Source organism: Bipolaris zeicola (genome assembly GCF_000523435.1).
Source record: "Bipolaris zeicola 26-R-13 unplaced genomic scaffold scaffold_92, whole genome shotgun sequence".
NCBI lineage: Eukaryota > Fungi > Ascomycota > Dothideomycetes > Pleosporales > Pleosporaceae > Bipolaris > Bipolaris zeicola.
In genome coordinates this window covers 74,801-96,655 of record NW_006912141.1, presented here as the reverse complement: position 1 = coordinate 96,655, position 21,855 = coordinate 74,801, and the positions used below count along the sequence as shown (strand labels likewise).

General features: G+C 52.9%; 6 protein-coding genes across 6 annotated transcripts; 1 reads left to right on the top strand and 5 right to left on the bottom strand.

The window, feature by feature from the left end:
- Positions 1 to 609: 609 nt before the first annotated feature.
- Positions 610 to 1,551, bottom strand: COCCADRAFT_5734 (uncharacterized protein; the record flags this gene model as incomplete). The annotated part of the gene is made up of 4 exons (XM_007714892.1): positions 610 to 1,119; positions 1,188 to 1,199; positions 1,263 to 1,360; positions 1,419 to 1,551. 4 exons carry the CDS (start codon positions 1,549 to 1,551, stop codon positions 610 to 612), a joined length of 753 nt encoding a protein of 250 aa, XP_007713082.1.
- A 974-nt stretch (positions 1,552 to 2,525) lies between these two features.
- COCCADRAFT_98325 (uncharacterized protein) lies at positions 2,526 to 8,661 on the bottom strand (the record flags this gene model as incomplete). The annotated part of the gene is made up of 3 exons (XM_007714917.1): positions 2,526 to 2,789; positions 2,840 to 2,953; positions 3,004 to 8,661. 3 exons carry the CDS (start codon positions 8,659 to 8,661, stop codon positions 2,526 to 2,528), a joined length of 6,036 nt encoding a protein of 2,011 aa, XP_007713107.1.
- A 2,931-nt stretch (positions 8,662 to 11,592) lies between these two features.
- On the top strand, positions 11,593 to 13,295 carry COCCADRAFT_5732 (uncharacterized protein; the record flags this gene model as incomplete). Its single annotated transcript, XM_007714891.1, has 3 exons — positions 11,593 to 11,652; positions 11,717 to 13,060; positions 13,164 to 13,295. The coding sequence occupies 3 exons, from the start codon at positions 11,593 to 11,595 to the stop codon at positions 13,293 to 13,295; spliced, it is 1,536 nt and encodes a 511-aa protein (XP_007713081.1).
- A 371-nt stretch (positions 13,296 to 13,666) lies between these two features.
- Positions 13,667 to 15,328, bottom strand: COCCADRAFT_98309 (uncharacterized protein; the record flags this gene model as incomplete). Its single annotated transcript, XM_007714916.1, has 3 exons — positions 13,667 to 14,263; positions 14,313 to 14,896; positions 14,974 to 15,328. 3 exons carry the CDS (start codon positions 15,326 to 15,328, stop codon positions 13,667 to 13,669), a joined length of 1,536 nt encoding a protein of 511 aa, XP_007713106.1.
- Positions 15,329 to 16,170: 842 nt separating this feature from the next.
- COCCADRAFT_98306 (uncharacterized protein) lies at positions 16,171 to 18,089 on the bottom strand (the record flags this gene model as incomplete). Its single annotated transcript, XM_007714915.1, has 3 exons — positions 16,171 to 17,012; positions 17,065 to 17,417; positions 17,476 to 18,089. The coding sequence occupies 3 exons, from the start codon at positions 18,087 to 18,089 to the stop codon at positions 16,171 to 16,173; spliced, it is 1,809 nt and encodes a 602-aa protein (XP_007713105.1).
- An 874-nt stretch (positions 18,090 to 18,963) lies between these two features.
- COCCADRAFT_37498 (uncharacterized protein) lies at positions 18,964 to 21,705 on the bottom strand (the record flags this gene model as incomplete). Its single annotated transcript, XM_007714914.1, has 7 exons — positions 18,964 to 19,161; positions 19,213 to 19,464; positions 19,538 to 20,007; positions 20,073 to 20,133; positions 20,189 to 20,365; positions 20,967 to 21,071; positions 21,121 to 21,705. 7 exons carry the CDS (start codon positions 21,703 to 21,705, stop codon positions 18,964 to 18,966), a joined length of 1,848 nt encoding a protein of 615 aa, XP_007713104.1.
- Between the last annotated feature and the right edge of the window lie 150 nt (positions 21,706 to 21,855).

The window sequence follows — 21,855 nt, the reverse complement described above, 5'->3', positions numbered from 1 at the left end:
TGATTGATTGTATCTGTTATCGTGTTGAGTATCTACAGTACCTCCGCGCACGGGCCAATAGGCGGTGACGACGCCTTTGCCAGTGCTCGTGTCGACCAATCAGTGTCGCGGATCAGTAGGACTCAAAGTCGAGTCCTAATTGATTCCAACACCCTTCTTTCTTTCTTTTTTTAACATATCGAAGTTAGTTCAATTGGACAAACGGGATAGATTTCCGTTGCAAGAGAAACTCCACACAAAAAAACGACAAGAGCGATCTAGAATAATGATAGTGTCTATTATTCGTGTAGTATATGAATAGATTACGGACCGACGTTGTTTAAATCGGTGTTTGCTTGTTTAGCACATTAGAATTATTTTTCAATGAGAACAAAAAAAATGCAAGTTTTTTCCAACACTCATGACATGGGTCAAAAATGAAGAAAAAGACAAATGTCATGATACGCTATGAAAATGCATTCAAATAGATAAAAGCTATCCAGCCCTCATATTCTCATCAATCGCCAACTCCCTGTTCCTCAAACGAACCGAGTAACGCATTCCCTATCACATCATCCGTCGTGCCCCATACCTCACAATCCAACCTTCCTTTTCTTCATGCAACAACATCTACAACCTAACCTCACCCTGCCTCTTAATCCCAAACTTGCTAAGCCGAATCCTAGGCACCACACCAACCAAGACAAGCACACTCGCCGTAATCACCGCCCAATGCTGCATATGCCCCACATAGATATTATACGTAGTCCACGTAGCCGCACAAATAGTAGCTAGACCCAGCACAGCGATAAAGTAACCAGACAGTCTATGGTACTTGTAGATGCTCTTAGCATTCTCAACACTACCATACAGCTGGGGCACGTAGTACTGGGTGAAGCCAACAAGCGCCTGGAGGTATACGAGAACGTAAAAGGCGAGACCGAGACGGGCGTGTGCAGAGGCAAAGTGCTCGTGGCCGGGACCTTGCTTGTTGATTTCGATGATGATGAGGCCGGCGGTTAGGGCGGATGCGCCGACGACGTGGAAGAGGAAGTGGGCGAGTGTGCCGGTGCGCTTTTGATCGGGCGTGTGCGTGGGTTGCAGGATAAGGGCTGCTTGGATGGCGAGGAGGAAGCCGGCCTATGGAGAAGGTATCAATGATACGGTTGTCGCGAAGGGGTTACTAGGGTGGTGCCGGGGTTGCTTACAGAGTTGAGAAGCTGTTTGGCGGGCGGTGGTTAGCTGGTTTGCTGGAACAAGACGTTAAGTTGAGGGGTGCTTACTGGATGCGCGGAGAAGAAGATGAGTTTGTTGGAGAAGATGGCGCCCCAGACTATGGCGGCGAGAATCCAGATACCGGCCTGGGCGATGGGGGCAGTACCTGTGTATTTGGTTAACAGCTGTCGCCCTTCGCAAGCCTAGTCAGCAGCTTCACATACCAATCCACAAGTTGTGATACAGCGGCTGGCCCTGCATCTGGCTTGCATCGCCTCTTCTGCCGAGGAGCGGCTCTTCTTCGCTCTGGCCGCGCGCGGCAGCGGAATTAGGCGGGATTCCGGTCGCAGAAGCCATTTTGAAGCACGTAGAATGAAGAACAGGTTGACTGCAATCCTAGCGTACGACAGCGGGAGAGAAGATAGGAAGAATCAATGTCAGCGCGCGACGGGAATCCAAGGGAAGCGTCGGACTTTAGAGCATCTTAGCACCTCATGCCGAACAATGACGACACCAGCATCCCTGCACAAATCCACCAATCAACGTGGGCTGGTTGTAAGGTAGTTGACTGCCGCAGCCAATAGGGGCAAAGATGACAGCCTGCAGCACAAGTGGTGATGTTTGCATCGCTGGTTTTGGGGGAGGACGAGGCCGTCTTTGGATGCGGCATGCCTGTCTAGCCCCGTCACATAATGGTCGCGTGAAACTGATGCATGCATACACATACCGCTGGCATGCATTCCCCGGTACGCCCAATCGCCATCACAAAGCTTGATGCGCTGAAGAAATATCAAGTTGGTATTGTCAATTCCTAAGTATACATCTTTTCCCTTCCCCGTCCATGACTCTGTGTCCTATATTGTACAAGTGTGCGCCCTCTGCGTAGCGCGGCATTGTATCGTAAACGTCTCGTCCGCACCCTAGTGTTGGTCCTACCCTTTGCCCCAGGCACCCATTATGCCAATAGCAAGCAATCACTCTCCACTTCCCTTCATCTTTCCAAATGTCCATACGCCATCAAATGCCCATTGCATTCATATCGAGAAAAAAATGTACATTCCTTCCCAAAACAAAAAAATCCTTTCACCCCAATCCAACGTAACGGAATACATCTTGACGCGGTAAATATGCAAGGGTAATACGCGTCTAATGCACCCATAACAAAAAATCGTCAATAATTCTTGCCTGTCCGCCAGAACCATCTACTCGGTTTCCAATTGCGCCGTTCGCTCATGCTAGTAGGAGCAGTGCTGAGGTCCATGCCCCAATAATGTATACGTGTGAGTCTGTGTGCGTCGAAATTAAAAAAAAAGTAAAAAATGTAGTTGCTCTCACTTCTTCTTCATAAGAGCAGGCGGTTTCGAAGGGTCCGCTGGATCCAAGAACTTGGTCATGGCAATAGAAAGCTCCTTGAACTCAACCGGTTTCGTCACGTACGAGTTGAATCCCGCTTCTGCGCACTTCGCATACACATCCCCAAGGACGTTTGCCGATAGCGCTATAATCGGGTGCCGACGGTACCCATGTTTCTTTTCCCAACGTCGGATCTCTTTGCAAGCCTGGTAGCCGTCTTTGTTGGGCATATGCAGATCACACTGGAGTCTTGTTAGCCCAGCCCGCACTCATGACATGTGTATTTGCTTACAAGGACAATTGAGTAGTAACCCGGCGGCTTGGAGAAGATGGCTTCTGTCGCCTGAACTCCGTCGAGCACAGTTTCGGTCGCAATGTCGATTCTAGCCAGGAATTTCAGGATGACCTACATTAGTCAGTATCAGTCAACACAATGCACTGCTTATATCTACTCACAGTCTGGTTGATCTTGTTGTCCTCAACCAACAACACTTTGTGGTTCTTGCCGCCAACCCTTCGTTTAAGCTCTTCAAACACAAGCTTCTGACTAACAACAACCTGCTGCGCGCTGTCCTGGTTTCGATCGGTACTTGACTCGCGTTGCTTCTGCGGATCGAATATGATGGCGAATTTCGATGGCTTAAGAGGTCGATACACAAATTCCAGGCGGCGGTCATTGTGGAGTTGCTCATAATCATAGACCGGTGCCTCCTTCATGAGCTCCTTCTTCTGCGAAGGATCAGACACTATGACGACCGACGTGTTGCTGTAAGCCGTGGAGCTGAAGATCTGATCAACAATGGCATGCACTTCGGCCGTGTCGTGCAATACAAGCACAACGTGGGTGAACAAGACAGGGTTCTCGCCACCCATCATCTTCTGTGCACCAATGATACTCGGCTGCCCAGTGACTTGGTGAGGGATTCCCTGAGGTAGCGTGTTCTTGATATGCCTTATCGTGGCTTCTCTGCTGTGTTCAAGAGGACACACCACCAAGATTGAGTACATGGGAGGCTGTAGGGAGCTGCCCAATGGAGAAAGACTGCGGTGTGGCGAGCCTGGACGCACAGTCTCATTCGAGTCAACAGAAGTGCTGGATTCATCTGGTCGTGTTTCTTGGTCGCTGTTAGCTCGCTTTGGAGGCAAGGCCAAATTCATGTTCGTGTTCGAGGCCGTACTGGTTTCGTGCATGTAGGATGACGCTGATGACCTTTCTGATCGCAGGCTCGACTGCCCAGTCAGTGCAGAGCTTGTCAAAGAATGATCCGAACTCCCAGAAGAGAGCGCAGGAGAGTCCCGTGAGCGTTCAGAGGTGGTCACGCTAGGCACAGGCGACTTGGCCGACTCACTCTTCTCCGACGACACGCTCGAGACGCGCTTCAGAGGCACATAGCCAGGATTTTGTGATTGCACAAACTTCTGTAGAGCCGATGGCTGGAGCTGCTGCAAGTTGGCTGGTGGGGGAGCGATCGGTGGCTCGAAGGCAGGCGTTCCCGGTGTTGATACAAGCGGCTTGGGATAGTCGTCTGCAGTAGGAAGGCCAAACTTGATCGTGAAAAAGAAGGTTGAACCCTTGCCTGGCGCGCTTCGAGCATCCATTCTGCCACCATGGAGTTCGACAAATTGCATAGAAATGGCCAGTCCAAGTCCAGTGCCGCCATGTTGTCTCGTACTGCTCGCGTCAATCTGACTGAATCGCTTGAAGAGATACTTGGCCTCGGCGTCTGTGAAACCCTGTCCAGTGTCCACCACTTCAAATCGGATCATCGTCTCGTTCTCCTTTAGTGGTCGAGATCGATCGGACTGCTGCAGTTTACAGCGAATGAAAATCTCTCCATGCTCTGTAAATTTGATCGCATTGCCAACCACGTTAAGCAGGACCTGCCTAATGCGGAACTTGTCACCCTTGACTTCTGCTGGTACCCCTTCGTCTACCAGGTAATTGAGCTCAAGGCCTTTTTGAATGGCAAGACCCATGTTGAGGTCGTTGACTTCCTCGAGAAGAGACGGCAAATGCAGCCACTCCATGGAGAGCTTGATCATTCCGGCTTCAACCTTGGACAGATCAAGAATATCGTTGATGAGATTGAGCAAACTGTCGGTACTGGCTTTGATGATGTTGACGTGCTCCAGTTGCTCGGTATTGAGGACACTATCCAGAAGGAAGTTGACCATTCCTGAAATACCATTAAGTGGCGTTCGGATCTCATGCGACATGTTGCTCAAGAACTTGGATTTTGCGTCCATGGTCTCCTTGAGTGTTTGCTCGAGCAGCTTGTGGTCGTTGATGTCTGTGGCTGTTCCATACCAAGTCTCCTCGTCACTGGTTTCTGCAAGCGATTTCTCCAGTAAGATTCTCACAAGGTGCCACCTGTAATCACCATCTTTATTGCGGAGTCTGACCTCAGTCGAGTAAGATGCCCGCCCGTGAGCATCTTTAACGACCCTCAATATGCCAGTGCTTGCTAGCTTGGATAGCTTGGCTTGAGGCAAGTCCATCCTATCTGGGGATGAGCCACTGGGACTGGTGATGGTTCTTTCCGTTTCTGATGAAGCATCAGAAGCATTAGAGTCTTGTTGTCCCTGCTCAGGTGGCAAAGACGTAGGAACATTAGCAACACCATGCTCATCTAGCTCTGGAAGCTTGCACTTAATGACGTCATCAGGATGTACGTGCTCGAGGAAGCCATTACCAAGGGCCTGACTTTCGCTTTGGCCAGAAAATGAAATCCACTGCGAGTTGCAAAAGGTCAGACCCCTACGGTCTGACACGACGAATACAATCTGAGGACTCGAGTTGGCTAATGCGCGATACTTGGCTTCTGAAGCAGCCGTCTCCTGCTGGCGAGCAGAGTTCTGTTCTGCAATGTGCTGTTCGTGAAAGTCCATGTTGGTGCCGATCCAGTGCACAATTTGCTGACGCTTGTTCCTCAGTGGTGCCACTCGAACATAAAACCATCGATAGCACTCGTCGAAGCGCTGCAATCTGACCTTCATCTGGAGCTGCTGGCCAGTTCGCAGGGATCTACTCCATTCGTCCAAATATGCATCGCGGTCTTCAGGGTGAATTGAATCCCACGGGTTTTGCAGCACTTGGCGTGAGGTTTGACCACGATAAATGAGGAATTTGGAGTTGACCCAGCTGATTGCTCCAGTGTTGGGTGCGGCAGTAAATATCTGAACTGGCAAAGAATCGATAATGGTCCGAAGCAAACTCTCTGAAGGAGGCGGCATCTCAGAAGATTCAGTGGTAGACATTGTCCTTATACTGCCTTGGGGCACTTGCGGTCGCCCTCCTGGCGTGGTCGCGGCCGGCAGCGATTGAAATGACGAGCTAAAATCTGCACCATACGAGTGTAGGAACGAGTGACCACGTTTAGTAGTATCTTGTGCTTGTGTACGGCGGGGGCTCGACACTTCATCCTTCTTTTCCTCACGTGGCTTTGAAGCATCTTCCTTGACGTTTTCAGCCACCGGATTCACAGTCACTCGTTTCCCAGGGCGTTTGTCAGTTTTTCTTGAACTCTGATCTTGTGAATTCAAGGCAGCATTGTTGTTGGTCTTATTAGCTTGTCTCCTAGCGTCAAAGTAGCTTTCCACGGCCTCGCTGCCAGCAAGATGACCAGGCGTGCCACTATGCGAGTGCCTACTGGAGAATCCTAGCGAGGTGTCCCAGCCAGGCGTTCCGGCAATTGACCCTCCCGGACTGTATCTAGAGCGACTGGAGTAGTCAGACGGGCTAGTGACGCTACCTGCTGCAGAGTTGGTGATGTCTCCTAGGTCAAGATGAAGCAAATCTTCAAGACTGTCAGAGTCTGAAGACATGGTCATCCCTCCTGCACCACCGGTAGCAGCTCTTCGTTGTCGAATAGAAGCAACCTGAGTCTGAGCATTGGTGAAATGCCATGCATTCGAAAATGAGGTAGCTAGGTGAGGTCCCAGGTGTTTGAGAGAATTTGTCAAGTTTCGTGGATATGGCACGATAGGCGAAAGCAGTGAAAGAATGGCAATGGGTGCTTTCCGCACAAAATCGCCCTGATGGAATGAGGTGCCCACAGACTGCTCAGACTGTCTTCGTGACATTGCAGGTGTTTGTGATGGTGTGTTCGTATCTGTTGGTGCCATTGTTTGTGACAATGTTGGATGTATTAGTGGTATGTGCGTAACAGTGCTAGCTTTGTCGACGCCAATGGCCTCAACCATGCCATACTGCGTGTAGTCTGGTGGAGAGCGGGATGGATTGAATGTCTCTTCGTCGACATTACCAGTAGTAAAGAAAGGGTTAGCATCGGCATCATTCTGGATAGCCGGTGAGGGGGCAGGCGACTGTGCCCAAGGCGAAGCTGGATATTGCTCATACTCTTCGTAGCGCGGAGGCAATCTAGGATCACTGGATCCAAGACCGACTCGCCCACGGGCAGCAGCTAACTTGAGGGCTTCCTGCGCGGCAGCACTGCCCTGAACTGCAGACGGTTTGACCGGATCCGTCCTGTCTTTTTCTAAGTTTTCTTTGGAAGTTGAAAAGGACGTTGAATAGTCTCTTGTCAAGGTTACTAAGCGACCTCTCTCCAAAACGCGATTGACTCCCGAGTTGTCTATCAATGCGTCCGGCTCGTGGTCGAGAGCACGCAGGATATGGTACACGGCACTGGGCGGTGAGGGCTCTCCAATACTAGAGAATTCTGGGTCACTAAAAGTCGGGCCTCCCGTCGGAGTCGACTCCGCAAACGTGGAAGACATGTCATCAAAAGAAGCTTGCGAGACCTGTCGCAGCGGGTGATCTGGCCTTGAGCCCATATGGGGTGCATGGCTTGCAGATCGCAGTGGGCCTCTTGGGCGAATTGGTTGTGCAGGCATCGGGGTGTCCGGTGACATGGTTGGCTTTTGCCTTTCGTGGCCCGCAAAAGAATGATGTGAGAATAGCTTCGGTCGCCTTTCCGGAATGACTGTGGTAGGTGGAGTATCCACAGATTCCCCTTCCTGGGGATTTGATGTATTTTCGGATTGGAGGTTGCTGCTCTGACCTGCAGATTCTTGGTAGGTTGTGGCATATGCGCTAGTGTCGTTGGCAGATGCTGTAAAAGTGGCTTTCTGACCCCATGGTACGTTTTCAATATCCGAGGCGTCAGCTGGTACTGCAAGTGCAACCCGTTCTGCTCCATAGTGGTCGCGCATTATCGACGTCACAGTCGTCCACCATGCAGCCAACCCAGGCTCGGCACCCAAACGCAGGACAACATCATAGAGATTGGGACTAGGGAATCGTGGATCTTCAATGGCCGGGCTGGAATGCTGTCGACCTCCAGGTGCAAAAGGTGTGTTGCATGCAGCGGGGGTGCTGCTCTCCGAGGCGATGCGTTCCCTAGCTACCATATACTCTCGCGATTGGCCGGCAGAAACAGTAGGTGAGAGGTTAGTAAAGGGCATATGAAAAGCTGAAGCCCATCTCGGCGTGTTGGGGACCGTAGGAAAGGGATAGGATGGGGTCCGGAGAGGATGTGCGGCAGGCGTAGGTGGCATGCTTCCGCGGATGGTCCTTGCAGATTCGGTAGATTCGGTCGATGCAGTCGAGGCAGTCACGGTTGTGGGCAGCGGGTTTGGACTAGGAGTAGGGCTGCTAAAGGCTCCCTCGAGCGTGGGCGAAATTCCCGGCATGGGCTCTTCCTTGATGGGGGATATGCGACGAGGACCTGGCGTGTGTGCATTGGGGCTGTTGGCCGAGGCTCGCAGGCGTGCACGCTGTTGCTGTTGCTGCTGCTGCAGAACCTTCAACTGCAGACGACGCAGTCTCTCGACCTCGAGTTCATCGGGAGAGACGTTGCCCTGTGGCGGGTGGGCGGTGGTCTCTGTTGGAGTTTCGTCGGCCTGAGAGTCGGCGGCGGGTTGGTCGTCGCAATGACGGCTGTCAGTGTCGCTCATGTCCATATCGGCGGCTTCATCGTCGCGGTGGTTTGGGGGTTGCTGGGTCCGGGGCGAAGTTTGCGAAGTTTGGGATGGGTAGGACTTCGCGTCGCTGGCGGCCAATCTCTGCAGTGGCGGGCGCGGAGTGGGTGGCGTAGCAGTCGTAGATGTGGCTCTCTTGGAATCAGGAGAGGGTGTCGGGGCCTTTGACATTATGGCATTCCCCAGCGTGCCGCGTAGAGCGCAAGTGGCGTGGTGATGGGGTCGGGGTCGGGATAATATGGTGCATAGATGGGACGGGTGGGCTATGACGTCGCGGAGAGAGTTCCTGGCAGCACGGGACGGTGAAGAGGCAGCAACAGCAGCACCACGGAGAGGGCGACGGGGCGGATCAGCTGGGGCTGAGGCTGGTGCTGTAGCCACAAAGCGAGTGGGCGCGGGGAGTCAGAGGGGAGCAGCGGAGAGGTGGTTGGTGAGAAAGAATTGGGTCGTGTCGTGGGTGGGCGTGAGGCCGGGATCAGGAGCAGGAAGAGCCTTGGTCGCAGCTTCTTCTAGACGGCTTCTGGAGCCAGGCCAGGCCTGCACCGAGTGACGGCAGACAGGACGGCAAGCGTGCGGGCAGGTAAGTAGTGCGGAAATGGGCTGGGGCGCAGGCGGTTGATGGCGTGCAAAAGCGTGCGGGCGCCGAAAAGCGTCCTCCTACGGGCTCATTGCAGCATCCCGCGCGAGCGAAATTGACTGTTGGCGGACGGGCGTGCTCTGCCCATGGTTGTGCTTGGCGGCGACGTCATTCAGGGACTCGCGTAGATGCCTAAGTAAGCCGAGAGGTTGTCGCAGTAAGGAGTGTACGCCCACCCTATTCACTAACACGCACTGCTTACAGCCAGCTCAACTCCATCCCCATCCCCTGCTGCCGCCCAACCGTGGCCACGATGCCCATGCCAGCCGTTGTCTCTGCTCATTCAGTTGTGGCTGTGGCTGCGTCTGCAGTCACGTTCTCGTTGTGCTCCACCGCTTTTGTTTTTTTGCAACCTTGTCTGCCCGCAACGGCTGCATCTGTCCTGGCTGGAGCCGAAATGGTATGCCCCGCGCGTGTGATTGGCCAGCTCGCCATGTTCCATTTTGCCATGCCCCCCACATCGGGCTTAGCGCCCTCCCTTCGTCCATCGCAATCGCAACCTCGATGCTGCTGGCTCACACCGGCCATTGACTAGCCCACTGCTAGACGATTCACCAGAGCCTCACTGGCGACGCCCTCCGCCCGTATGTGATTGACGTGTCGACTGCGCTATCCCGCTACCAGACGCCCATGGCACCATTAGTGGTGCCATACTGCTGGCGACTGTAGCCCCCCCCCCCCTGGTCCTGCATCTGCAAGCTTTGCTTTAACTTGCAACCACCTTGTGCGGCTTGCGCGCTTGTGCGTCCAATTCCTGCTGCATCCGTGGCAAGCATGCCTTGTACGCTCGCCTCGCATCTGCTGCTTATTGCAATTGCGGCTGTGCGCATGCTGGAGCGCCCACGCGAAATCAAAACTCGCTCGATCCCTCACCCATTCTCTAGTCGTCAGGAGTGGATACCCCCCTCACGTGCCTTGTCCACTTGCACCAAGCAACCCCCACCTGTCGTCCTCTCTCCCCGACAAAGTTTCGGTACGTGCAATCTGCCAGACGCCTCACATGCGCAACACGAATATGTTCTGCATACATGTCATACGATATTTGCGACTCGCCATGTCTAGTCTGAAATCCCGGGAACACGATCCGCGCCAATTGCGGGTACCTTGCATTGCCCACCACGGACATACACGGGATCTACACACAACCGATCACATACGCGCCACAGCCGAAACTCAATCACTGCAACTTGTCTCTTTACTACCACTGCACCATCATCTCCAATGTTTTAAACCCAGCGTCATGCACTCCTCGCGTTATTTTGTACCGGTGCGTCGTCAATAATAGGGCTGCGCAATCATACTGCGAATATCTCGTGCCATCCCTGTTCCCTGTCATGACATAGGCAGCACAGCGGCCCAAGCCGGCCCTGATTCAGTGACAGATCGCGATGCACCGGTTGCTGTATTCGAGCAAAACTATTGGCCAATCACATCAATCCGAACATGAACGTTATTCCTCACACATGGCTGCCACGATCCACCTTAACCGTCGTCCGAGTCAGCCCCACTCGACTTACCTCCAGATCCTAGCTTCGCCTTGTGCGCTGTCTGTGCAAACATGCAGCATCATGCCTGAAGACATGTCTTATCTATAGACGCACGTATCTATGTCCAGTCCTTGGCATACGGCGTCCCACTGACTGTGGGGAGAAGCCACAAATCTGTTTTTCACATTATAGCCACATCCCCAGTTTGATCTTGTTTGCATGAACAGCCACACAGCTAAATAAGTTTCATGACTATTTTGGGGCAGTGGTGAAACATACGAAACTCTCTTGTGTGCGACTTGAGAGCACATGAAAACTACTGGAACGTCGCAACGTCATGTATACTCTTTGACGCCATTGACCAATGTCTCCCACTAGCTTTTCATGCTTGTACAGTTACATTATCTGGTCTATTGTAAACAATTTTTACACCTCATGGATCCTGTCTTCTTTTCTCTTTGCAGCTATGCTTAGTTAAAAACTACACGTGTGACTCGCCATATCTCCATGGTAACATTTCTGCGTATGGAACCCTGCATAGGTATGCAGTTAGTCTTGCATATGTCATAAGCACGTAGATGCTAAAGACACCACCCCCTTACAGTTAATGATAAAGGCGCGTGAAACCACAGCAAAAGGCGTCCCTCATCGGCGTTGCGACACAAGGAAAACATCTCCGTGACTTCCCTGGCTCAGCCACTGCCGTCCAATCAGCCTTCAACACCCAAACCCTCTTCTCCGCATTCCGGTCCCTCGGTTTTCCTCCACATTCCGCGCCCGGCCCAATTCCGCCATGCCGCTCACATGCCGATGGAACCCATACTAAACCATTGCCCGAGGATGCTGCCATACTGAACCACATATCTCCAGGAATTCTGCGTTCCTTTTCCACAACAACTCGAGGGGGCACCTCTGGCAAAAAAAATTGCTTCTTGGACAGTAGCTTTTCTTCGGTGTTCGCACACGCAGTCGAACAAGATGCCTTCAATATCCCACACTCTCCGCACTGCGCGCACCTTTTCGCGAAGTACAACAAAGGTTATTATTACCTGCCCATAAATTGGCTGTGCACGTATTCCAGGGCAGCGATTGACTCTAATAGACATATCTCAACCTCTCGCGCTCCTTTTCTTCGTCTCTCCGCCGCAATGAGATCAACAAAGTCTATCCCAGCGCTGCAGCCGCCATCGAGGACATGCAGCCCAACAGCACACTGCTCTGTGGTGGATTCGGTCTCTCTGGTGTGCCAGACACACTGATTGAGCAAGTCAAGAACACGCCCAGAATCACCGGACTGACTGCCGTCTCCAACAACGCCGGTGTCGTTGGCGGTGGTCTCGGCCTGCTCCTCGAAAGCAAGCAAGTCAAGAAGATGATTGCCAGTTACGTAGGCGAGAACAAGGTCCTCGAGCAAATGTACCTCACCGGCGAACTCGAGCTGGAACTCACACCGCAAGGCACTCTGGCCGAAAGATGCCGAGCAGGCGGCGCCGGCATCCCAGCCTTTTACACGCCCGCCGCCTTTGGCACCGTCGTCCAAACCGGTGAACTCGCCCTGCGTCACAACAACGACGGCAGCGTAGCCCAGTACTCGACTCCCCGCGACGTCAAAGTCTTCTCGGGCAAGTCGTACGTCATGGAAGAAAGCATAAAAGGCGACTACGCCTTCATCAAAGCCTACAAAGCCGACCGCTTGGGCAACGTCCAATTCCGCTTCTCCGCCCAAAACTTCAACGGCGCAATGGCCCGCAACGCCACCACCACAATCGTCGAAGCCGAACACATTGTCGAAGTCGGCGAAATCGCCCCAAATGCCGTCCACGTCCCCGGCATCTACATCGACCGCGTCATCCAATCCACAGCAGAAAAGAAAATCGAAAAAGTAGTAAACGCCAAAGACCCATCCGAGGCAGTAGCCAGTCTGGGTAAACGCGACCGCATCGTCCGCCGCGCAGCCAAAGAATTCAAAAACGGAATGTACGCCAACCTCGGCATCGGTATGCCCATGCTCGCCCCTTCCTTTGTCGACGCCAGCGTAGAAGTTCAACTCCAGTCTGAAAACGGCATCCTAGGCCTAGGACCTTACCCGCAAAAGGGCCAAGAAGACCCCGACCTCATCAATGCTGGCAAGGAAACCGTTACCCTGGCCCCCGGCGCTTCATGTTTCGGCTCAGAAGAATCCTTCGGAATGATTCGTGCGGGCAAGATTGATCTTACAATCTTGGGAGCCATGCAAGTTTCGGCGAGAGGAGACCTCGCGAATTGGATGTTGCCCGGCAAAGTTAAAGGGTTTGGAGGCGCCATGGATTTAGTGTCGAATCCCGAGAAGACCAAGGTGGTGGTTACGATGGAGCATACGGATAAGAAGGGTCGCCCCAAGATTTTGAAGCAGTGTGAATTTCCGCTCACGGGTAAGGCGTGTGTTAGTAGGATTATTACCGAGTTGGTGAGTTTTTTTTAGTTATTTTTTGGTTGCTTTCCCCCCCTTGTTATCCCTTCTTCTTCTTTGCTTTGTAGATATGTGGCATGGTTACTGACGATGCAAACAGTGCGTATTCGACGTCGATTTCACAGAAGGCCTTACCCTAGTTGAACTCGCAGATGGCGTTACCGTCGATGAGATTCGACAAAAGACTGGTGCCGAGTTTAAGGAGGCGGCTGAGATTAAACCAATGTTGTAGTTTTTTTCTCTTCCATCTATATCCTAACCAACCCCCCCCCAAAAAAAAGATGCGAATGAAGAAACGAAGAAAAAAAAAGACTAGTAATGAACAAGTTCTATCAAAAATAAAAACAAGGATATTTATACCAAATGATTTTTATATACTTTCCCCCACCCCCCAACCTTTTATACACCTTACCATCCCTCTATCTACAGAAAGAACAAACAAAAAAAAGACTACAATAAACGAAGAATGAAACTGATTGATAAAAACTCCCACTCTTTTACCTACGAAAAAAAATACGAAATACCGAGAGTTCCACTTCCCACACCCCTATACAGCGTCGTCCCCTGAAACTAGACAAACACATCAAACACCCACTAACACCCTCAATCCGTCCTCGTCTTGGCACTACCACTGGCCCCATGAATCTCCGGATCATACTCCTCACCCCTCACCCTCGCAGCCCTAACCCGTGCCTCCTTAGCCTCCTCATCGGCACTCTCCACCTCATCAATGCCGACCTCCCTCCTACGCTGCCTCTCCCAATCCTCACCTTCCTCCTCGCTATCGCTCTCCTCCTCCTCCTCACGCACAACGCCATACCGCGCATCCTCGCCGGCAGACGCTTCGGGATCCTTGATGAAATTATCGATGATCCAGTACTGCAGGGCGTTCATGATGAGGGGGAAGACGAACATGACAAAGGCGATTTGCAGGGCTGTGTTGCCTTCGGTCCAGCGGAGGGCCCAGTCGCCGATCCACGCAATCCAGGGGAGGAGGGCGAAGAGGACGAGGACGCAGAGTTTCATGCCAATGAGGCCTAGGAAGTAGATGATGGATTGTTTGAGCCACCAGGTGGCGCGCGGCGGGTGGCCGTAATTTCCTGAGCGGATGGATTCCGGGGGGTTGGCGAGCGGGGTCATGGAGAAGGCGCGGTGGAGGAGGCGGAGGAGAAGGACGAGGATGGGGATGCCGATTGTAGTCTTGGATTGGTTAGTTTGTGAGGAAGGGAAGAGATGGGAGGGAACTTACGTCAATGGCGAGGTTCAAGAGATAGAAGGAACATGGGTTTGGCTGGTCACCCTCGCTGTCTTTGCTGACTAGATGCGTAGTAGTGGCTGGTGAGACGGTGGCTACGTCGAATTTGCCAGAGGAAAGCATGGACATGAGAATGTTTGCGAGATGAAGGAGTACCGAGCCAAAAACCTGCTTGGAGACATCGAAGAACCAAATCTTAAGCGGTCGGCGAGGATGTTCGCGCATTCGCTTGACGGCGAGCGACGAGACAGCAAGAAGTCCTAGAGCTGCTTGTACCAGCAAGGCAAAGTCTCCAAGGAGATTGCACTCGCCATTTCCAGATTCGCCGTCCATGGGGTTACCTTGTGCAGCAGCCTGTTTTTCAGGTTCTCCCGTCGCCAGAGGCTTCGTGTCTGGCGCAGCAGACGTGGGCTTGTGTACGTTCTCGGGCGCAGCTTCTTCGTTGTTCGCGTTCGCGTCGTCGTCTGTAACCGCAGCACTGGTGGTCGCTGGTGCAGGATCGGTGGGCTTAGCAGGTTGCTCTGTCTTCACAGGTTCTGCCTCGACGCCATCGATGCCCATAAGCTCGGTCTCGAACACTGTGATCACACCTTGGTTAGCTCATCGTTCTAGCGAATGAGGCCAAAAAGAAATATCTCAGCCACACAAAACGTACCGAGTGTCGATCCGGCTGGAATGACATCGATGGCATGGTTCCCATATGCCAGCTCCGGCGGTATCGTCAACTTCCTGCCCTCTCCAATACACATATCCAGCAGCCCCTGATCCCAGCCCTTGATCACCTGGCCCCTTCCAATAGTAAACCTAAACGGTCTCCCAGAATCATAGCTCGAGTCGAACTTGGTGCCGTCGACCAGCGTGCCCTTGTACATCATGGAAACCTTGTCTCCATTTTTTGTTTTGCGCGTGCATTCCACTGGTCGTGTGACTTCGATTTGGAGATCTGCCGCCAGTGCGAGCGAGGGCAGCAGCGCCAGTGGGAGCGCGAGAAGCGCACCGAGGGGCCGCATGACAGCGGCGGGAGAGAGAGAGAGGAAGGTAGGGGGGGAGAAAGGGTGGGTGCCCGCACAATTCGCAAAGTTACAAGGCGGTCGCTGATGTTTTCCCGTGACAAGAAAAAAGCCACCCCAAAGCCGCAAGTTATTCGTCGGCGGCAAAGACAAGGTATGGGTAAGCAGAGACGTTTGTGCACTCTAAGCCACGGTTCAATGCTGATTAAGGTCGGTCCTAAGGGTGAACGTGTCAAGGGTGAAACGCCGTCCGTGTGGCGCGCTGCCAATTTGGATGCAGCAGCTGCAATAGCAACAAGAGATAAGGAATCGTGCAACAGGAGGGGGAGGTGACTGGCGCTCAACACCAGACTTGGTTGTGGTGGGTGTGCTGGCTCCTGACGTGCATGACACCTCGTGAGGTGTAGGTCATGTTAGGGTCCAATGGGCAAGGGTGCGCCTAGAGCCCGTGGCGGCTCAAGTGGCGATCATTACGATGGTGTGCATGCCGGACTGATTGGCTGCTAGAGCAAGGGCCCAATGAGTACACATGGAGGCACGACATGGGGCACTAGGGATCTATCGGAATGGGATTTGCATTTTTAGCTAGTATGTAGATTGGTTATGAAATACTGCCGAGGGATTTACATATACAGCACTCACGTGCACAACATGCGAAGACGATATGCTGATGATACAAAGCGAATGTCGTCGCCTCCTCCCAACCCACCAAATTACTTGCAAAACGCCACTGATGCTACAAAGAAAAAAAATGACGCAGACGCAGGTCAAAAGGGACAAATTAGGAAATCCCCTCAGCATGATGCTGAAGGGCTTGGCAGTGTTTGCTAGATGCATGCCTACTACTCGTGGTCCTCTGGCCGCTTCAATGGACTTGTCCTTGCTGGACTGTCCACTAACGCGGCCCCATTCACACCAGGCGCAAGCTGAAGACTGGTGCGCACTATGCTTTGCCCTGGCCGTACCACCACGCTGCCTCTTCTGTCACGTTCCAGAGGGTCCACTGTATTCACGGCCGCATACTCGCTCTGGTTCTGCAGATGGGCATTCATAAGCGCCTCCTCCCTCATCTTCTTAAACTTCATGTAGTTGTATGCGGCGATGCTGCCAATAGTAACGACAAGCCCAGTCAGGTTGATGGGCGTAAGCGGATCCTTGAAAACGAGATTTGCGGTTCCGATGGTAACCACCTCCTTGAAAATGCCACAAATGCTAAGGGTGACGACCGAAGTCCGCTTCAGCAGAGCAAACTCGGATGAGGTCATGAGAAAGGCCAGAACTCCCGGGAATAAAAGAATGCCAATGCCGAGAGCAGTGCCCTTTGTTTCGAATAGGTGTGAAAGGCCCTCCAAAAGCGCGGGGAAGCCTTCCACGGGTATCGCGAGAATGAATATGCTGAGGAACATGACAGGCGCAAGGAAGAAGATGGAGGAAAATGGGTTCGCCGTGGCGGGGTTGCGCAAGAGCAGAATCTGGGTCAGGGACCAGCGGAAGCCGGACGAGCACGCTGATACCATGACGAGAATAAAGCCGAGTGTGTGAAAGGCAGCTTCACCAGCTACCATCATCACGACACCGGCAGTCATGATGAGAATGATGAAGACCAGTCTCCATGACGGTTGTTCGAGACGGAAGAGGAATGCGAAGACGAGGACAAAGCCTAGTGCAGATGACTTGCACATTGCTGTTCGTGTTAGCCGTCTTTTTTCCCTAAACCGTGGCATGCGAGCACTTACTGAAAAAGGTTAATGAGATGAACTTCAAGCTGGTGTTACCCAAGCCAATGTCCATGCCAGTGGCTGCACCACAGGGTCCAAGCCTACTAAAGTAGAACCACTTGGTCATGAGCGGCTTCTTTGGGTCGAGCGGCTCGGCACGCCCTCTGGCGCCATGCGGGTTAAGGGAGTCATGTCTTGGTCGAAAGGAAGGTATGAGAAACAAGACGAGCGATGCGAGGGTAAACTGCACAATCATGTGCAGACATGTGGTGAACAAAGGAAATGGGAAAATGTTCTTGGTCTCGCCGTCATCCTTGGCCTCCTTGAACATCCACTTGTTGTAGACGGAAATGGATATGGAGAAGAAGTACCTGGGTCAGGGTCAGTTTGACAGCCAGTCTTGTGGATCTGCTGCAGTCGCGTGCTTACCATAGACTAATGAGGACGCCATTGATGAGCATGGATTTTAGGAGGTTCTGGTCGGCAATCTTCTTTTCCTCCTTAGTGTACGTGTCGTCAGGAGCAATACGCTGGTCGAGCAAGGTGTTCCTCCTCTTTCTTCTCCGGCGCCTGCGCCTGTCTCTCTTGGTGAGGCCCGTCTCCTCGTCGTCCTCGAGTCCATCTGCGCTCATGTCGTCGCTGTCGTGTTCGTCGCTGTCACTCGGGGAGTCTGAATCTGAGCGGTCTGCGCCCGACGACTCTGGGCCTTCTTCGGCAATGTGGTCTGAAGGGCGGCGGCGGTGCTTCTTGGAGTCTGTTCTGGTGGGTAGGGTGGCGCCGGCGAGGGAGGAGGAGCGTCGTCGAGCAGAGACGTGGTCATCCGTCATGGTAGGGACCGGCGGGTGGATAAACGTGGCGATTTGGGTGCGTTGGGGGACCCTGGGGCCTTCATCCGAATCGATGTCGGAGAGGGAGCTGTTGGAAGGAAGAGAGGGCAGGGTCCTCAGCGGGAACTCGTTCCCCGGACTAAGCAGCGGGCCTTGTGGTGCAACCGAGTCTTGTAGCTGCAGCCAGCGAGTGATGCGGGTCTGCTCTGAAGTCATGCTGCGAGGCGGCGCTGTGCTGATTCGCCTTAGCCCTTCACCGCCAAGGACAGGAGAGGCTCTAGTTTCCAGCTCGGGGGCCACGGGCTAGCATCAGGGGCTGGTGCGGGGCGGTGCGTCAAGGAGATGCTTCAGAGCAACAGAAACAATGCAGGTACGCGAGTTGGATATACCACACAAGTACACATTTATCCGTCCACGCGTACCGTTGTGTACGATATTCGGCCGTCTGCTACAAGTACCACCGCCTCCCTGTTGGTGCAGCGCCGCAAATTGCTGCCCACAGACACCGGCCCAGGCGTGGTGCGGCAGAATGACGGCCAATCATCACCACGTGTCATCCTACACCCGATGACTGCATTGGCGGGGAAGCACGCGGGAGACGATCAACTGCGTCATGTGACGATATCTGCCGTCTGCATGGAGCCTAGATTTCTACACTTCGCTGCGGATCCGACCTGGGCGCCGGGCTACTGCACGCGACCATTTCTCACGCGTAATACATGTCGGCCCCAAAAAAAGACCTGCCCCTGCCACTATAGTTTTGAACAGAGACATAAAAAACTTGTTTGAAACAAGCGCGTCTCCATATAGAGCATTACAGTCGTCAGTTTCCCGTCCAAAAATAAACAACATGTAGTAAGCAACACACGACATACACACACACACAAGTGCTGAGCAAGCATGTCTTAATGTTTCCATTTTTTTCTTCAAATATTCCGTCTTGCATGCATGGCAGTGCCTACAGGCCAAGCGTGCGCCAATCATGCTGTGCATACCATGAAATACATGCCCAAAGGATATCCAAACTCAAACGCCATCGTATGCAAAACATAACAACAAGTAAACATTAGTGTCCGCTGCACTCCCATGACTATATGGCTGCAGGTGGCACAACGGGCGCTGGCGGCAGCTGCTCAATCTGACGGATCAAGAAGCTCTTCTCGTCGATAAACTGCTCGTCTTCTGTTCGGTCTTCCAGGAACGAAGGAAGGAAGCGCAGTAGCTTGTCCCGGTTGCTAATCAAGATGCGCTGCACTGCGACTGACTTGTTGGGATTGGCAACAAAAACCTATCATTGTAAGCGTTGGATCCACGCAGCTACAACTCTGACACTGCTCACCTTGAAGACATGGAAACCCTCGTAGTTGATCATTTTCCTGTCGTCTCGCAATAGCTTCATGATGATCTTGAGATGCTCGCCAGAGTCGACGTATTGTGTCATGACATTGTAATTGGCCCGGTCCAGTAGAATCTCGCCCAGCAGCTTGATGGACTGACGCTTCGTCACATAGCTTTCCGACTGAACCAACATCGTGTTGTACTTTGAGAAAAAAGCATCAAAATTGGTCTGCAGGAACGTCGCTACCAATGGCTTGTGTTTGGTCAGGATTTCCTGTCAGTGTGTCAATCACTTGTCCAAGGGTCCTCATACCAGCTAGTCTTACCCTGAACGTATTGAATGCGTCTGCGCTGACTTCAAATGCACCCTTGTCTATCCATCCAAAAAACTTCCAGAACACGCCGTTGCCAGATGATGGTAGATCGGGGTTGACACTGCCCAGGTCAAGCGTCTTTCCGTCCTCCATTGGCTCGTCGTAGAGAAGTAGCGCAGCAATTGCGTCATATTTGAGTGCCTCGCGCAGAATTCCGCCACATGGCATGGCGCTCTCTCGCCTGTCGTAGCCCCGGCATAGCGCTATTATGATATCCGGTCTGTATGCGACAACATGCTCCAAGACTTGCGGGGTTGGCTGACCGGCGGGCTTGTAGCGGAATGCGGTCGAGAAGATGACTTGTGCGTCCTTTCGCGACTCGAAAGGGAGCTTGTGAATGTTGATAGCCAGGGCGTAGAGCAGGTCTTCGTTGAGTATGTTTGTGAGGAGCTGGAAGACGGCCTCTGGGTTGACTTCGGTATCTGTTCCATGTGTCAGCGCTGTATAGACTGTGCACATTGCACAACCACAGAAAGGCGAACCATACCAGGCGTGCCCTGAAGCCGGACTTTCATCTGCTGCAGGTCGAGCGCAAGTCCCTCCTCCAGCTGTCACGTGTTAGCCATGTTTTGCAGGCACCTCGACGCCGCCACATGGTCGCACCTTGGGATTGGGCTTGTCCTCCTGCCCAAGCCGCAGTGTGAGCTCCTTGATTGACCTTGTCAACTCAAGGTTGTTCTTCTGTTTGTTCCGGAAGAGGAAAGCCATGTTGAGTGGTCTGCCAGGCTTGCCAGGGCGAGGGTCGATGTGGGATAGCGGCGACGACGTGTGGGGTTGCAACTTGGGGCCAGGGCCGAGAAGGTTCTATCTTGACGGCGACGACATACAGGCGGGAGCGGGTGAAGTTTGTCCTGACACAGCGGGGGGTTTGATGTAAGCAGGGGACGCCAGCACGTTTTGTTGTTCTGCCAGTGTTTTGCTGTACTGACGCTGTTGGCGGTTGGTTGTGAATGGTCCGAGGGTCAGCCCTGCAGTCAGTGCTAGCGCCCGCCTGCCGGGCTTTCTTCCACGTCCGTACTTCCACTCGCCCACCCATTTCGCTGCCCTTTAATCGAACCCAGCATAATACGGCGCGCGGCTGCAGAGGGGCACTGATGGCATCGCCTGAAATTTTTGACTATTTCTATGTAATGACGTATGACCTCGTCTTAGCACCGAAGCTGCGGTAAATGCCTCGCACGCGCGGAATTCCCCCGCACAACTCCCACCCATTATATCATGTGTATGCCTTGTGCACCTCACAGAGGCGCTTTCACTGCGCAAAATATGCATGCTCGAGAACCTGGGTCCAGAATTAGCTTTGATCGCATGACTGATCTACCAGACGTACCTTTGATGCGCCCATCCTTGTGCCACTCTCGTACCTGACCAGGCTGCCTACCAGATCGCGTTCTGCTTCAGATAGGTCAGGTAACAACTGAGACCACTCTTGTGCTGGGTATTCGTAGAACTGCACCTTGCCCCAGTCACGGAAACCTGCTGCTTCCTGTTGGAGTTAGCAAAGTCTTCACAGTCGCAATCATGTGTGGACTAACCGGCCAAACATCCAAGTTTGGTGTTCCCAGCTTCTTGAACACACTTTGGATCAACGCCAAGTCACTTCCCAGCTCTCCGGAATCGAACAGAGTCTCGTGGCCAGGAGTGAGTGCTTCCGCCACCGTGCAGCCAGCAGCCCATAGGTCCAGACTGCAATTGTACTTTTGATTACCGAACAAAAGTTCTGGGGGTCGGTAGCAGGTGGTGCCAACGTCGGTGATCTTCGAGTCTGCCGGCTCTGAGCCCGGCACTCCAGGCGCCCAGGCAATGCCAAAATCAGACAGATATGCAGGGCCGTCCAGAGACTTGAGAAGAATGTTGGAAGGTTTGACGTCGCGATGAATAATGCCTTTGCTGTGAATGAAGGCTAGACCAGTAAAGAGGTCCTTGAGGCATGACTTGATTTGACTTTTTGACAGCTTCTTGTCACATAGCAGATCACTAAAGTCGTAGCGCATGAATGGAAAGACTAGCACAAACTGACTTCCGTTCTCACGGAAAGTGTCCAGTAGCGGGATGATGCGGTCTGAGGCTGCAAGGCTGAGGATGTTGGCTTCACGTTTCGAGTCGTGGGGTGGCTCCATAACTGAAGGCGTCGTGATTTTGAGCGCAACCAGTCTGCTCTTTGCAGGCGAGTCTACTGGAAAGAAGCCATCATTGCCCAATGCGGGTGCTTTGTAGACGACAGAGAATAGACCTTCACGGTGGTAGACGGCATTGTGATATTTCCCAAT